The sequence below is a fragment of the Limulus polyphemus genome, unplaced genomic scaffold (genome assembly GCF_000517525.1).
Source record: "Limulus polyphemus unplaced genomic scaffold, Limulus_polyphemus-2.1.2 Scaffold8769, whole genome shotgun sequence".
Lineage (NCBI taxonomy): Eukaryota > Metazoa > Arthropoda > Merostomata > Xiphosura > Limulidae > Limulus > Limulus polyphemus.
The window spans coordinates 20,308-22,674 of NW_013674379.1; the positions used below are offsets into that span (position 1 = coordinate 20,308).

At 30.5% G+C, this 2,367-nt stretch overlaps 1 protein-coding gene across 1 annotated transcript in view; it reads right to left on the reverse strand.

The window, feature by feature from the left end:
* Positions 1-489: 489 nt before the first annotated feature.
* The window catches only part of LOC111083255 (dynein intermediate chain 3, ciliary-like), a 5,026-nt gene continuing 3,148 nt past the window's right edge, over positions 490-2,367 (reverse strand). Inside the window, exon 4 of the mRNA XM_022379634.1 lies at positions 490-856. Within this exon, the coding sequence (XP_022235342.1) occupies positions 620-856 (237 nt within the window). The 3' untranslated portion in view covers positions 490-619. The remainder of the gene's footprint in view (positions 857-2,367) is intronic.

The following is a 2,367-nucleotide window of genomic DNA, read 5'->3' on the forward strand; positions in this document are numbered from 1 at the left end:
GTACAGGAATCCTACCTCAATCAGTGTAGTAGATACCAACAACTTCTGTAGGCTCTACATGACAAGTACAGGAATCCTACCTCAATCAGTGTAGTAGATACTGACAACTTCTGTAGGTTCTACATGACAAGTACATGAATCCTACCTGAATCAGTGTAGTAGATACTGACAACATTTTACTCAACTTTTTTTTGTATCGTTTACCAAAATGCCTACCAGGGGTCCTGTCTTTCAAACTTATTACCTTCTACTTATTTTGAAAGGAAATAACTGATTAATTATATGCCACTCAACCAATGTTATAACAAATGTTTTTAATACTTTTTGGGTAATTTTCTTAAATTTTTAAGGTGTATTGTTCAGTGAAAATCATCAGATTGACTTTAAAGAAACATATTTTTCACACTAGAATTTAGTGAGTAATATTTTCAACAGTGTGTTAAACTAATAGAATTTCTAGATGAAATCATTTACAAGATGCTAACAACAGATGGTTAAAGCTATTTAGTTTTCCAAACCACAATATCATTGTTGTTTTACACTGTTTGAAATTTTGTAAATGGTGTTTATTATACTTTGGACACAAATAATAATTTCAATAAATCTTAAACCTTACGAACTAATCAATGACAATATCTACTTCTTTAGACTCTGCTCCTTCTTTCTGTTTGGATACACTATTTATGAAATTAAAAAAGTCTTCTTCTGCTTGTTTGATTAAATCAGTTTCTTGAGTTTCTTCCAATTTCACATCTTCATGTTCCACTGTAACAGAATTTTTCATTTTCTCCTTAAGCCAAAGCTCTCGGTTTCTTGCCTCTATTACCTTTTCACGACGAGATTCTCTGTCTAATAACTGTGAAATGGAAAAGCATGCCTTGAAAATATACTTTCTCAAGTTTTATTTTAATAAGTAGCGAAAGCTTCACAACAGATGCTACAATTAAGATGTTTATGATTTATCTAATTATGCAATAGGAACTCATTGTGAACTCTACCTTAGACACAGCTAATTTTATGGTTTTACGACAGAATGACTGTACTGGGAACTTTCTCTTGAGTGTACATGATGTCCTGTCTTTACCCAATTAAACTTTGTCTGTCGTGTGATACCGGTGGTGCACACTGTGATTTAAATAATAATAATGAAATGATCATAATGTTTAATATTTTTTCTTTTTTTCAGCCCAATCTTGCCATTTTCTTTAGAAGAATTATGAATATTTCAAAATTTTATGGTCATAAAAAAGGGACATCAGAGATAAAATAATCCCTACTGTGGATGATAACAGTTCCATCCTTATTATATCACAGTCATCATAACAGTTTTCTTATTAAGTCTCAATTAGTGTTTTTTTTTCCTTCAATTACTCACAATTAAAAAATTTAATGCCGATCTCTAGATGTAATTTTAAAATAAAAAAGTGATTTAATTATGTAAATTTGTTTTATTTCAGTTGGTCAGTAGTTGGTCCTTTCAACGTGGCTCCACCAGTGTCGTGAACATAGAATTTAAGGGCAGGGATTGTTTTCTGCTATAAATTTCACTACAAGCTTATTTATCTCATGTTTATTTTATGGACACTTACATTAGCTAGTTTACTCTTCTTTAGCACATCAAACACTTGTTTTGAAAAATGAGCATAACTCAAAAATGCACAATATCATCAAACAGGTTCCTGGTTTTTAACGCGTGTACTATAATTAATTGTCAGATTATTTTTGTGAAAACAACACCAGGTGAAATATTTTATCATCAAATTGTTCTAGAACATAACTTGAAATGAGATTTTGTTCAAGTTATAATTCAAAGTTTACACATTCAGGTTTCATTTAGTATTGTTCAAACTGCTACCAGTTTTTCCTGTTTCCTTTAAACTCTAGATAATAACAATAAAAAAACTACTAAACTCAACGTCAAACATATGTAATTTTCAAACTCTCACTTATTTCCTTAAATATCTTGATGTTTTCTATTAATTACAACTACAATTTCTTTTAACTTTGAACTGTTAATTCTCTCTAAAAGCGACAAACCTGAGTAAGATTTTTCAATTACAGAAAAATCTGGAAAGTTTCTATTTTACTTCTACTTTTGTCACCATAAAACTTCCTTACATTTGACAATAAGTCTCATTCTGTGACTAACTTTAACCAGTGGTTTCATCTAACAATAAGTCTCATTCTGTGACTAACTTTAACCGGTAGTTTTATCTAACAATAAGTCTCATTCTGTGACTAACTTTAACCGGTGGTTTTATCTGACAATAAGTCTCATTCTGTGACTAACTTTAACCGGTGGTTTTACCTAACAATAAGTCTCATTCTGTGACTAACTTTAACCGGTGGTTTTATCTGACAATAAGT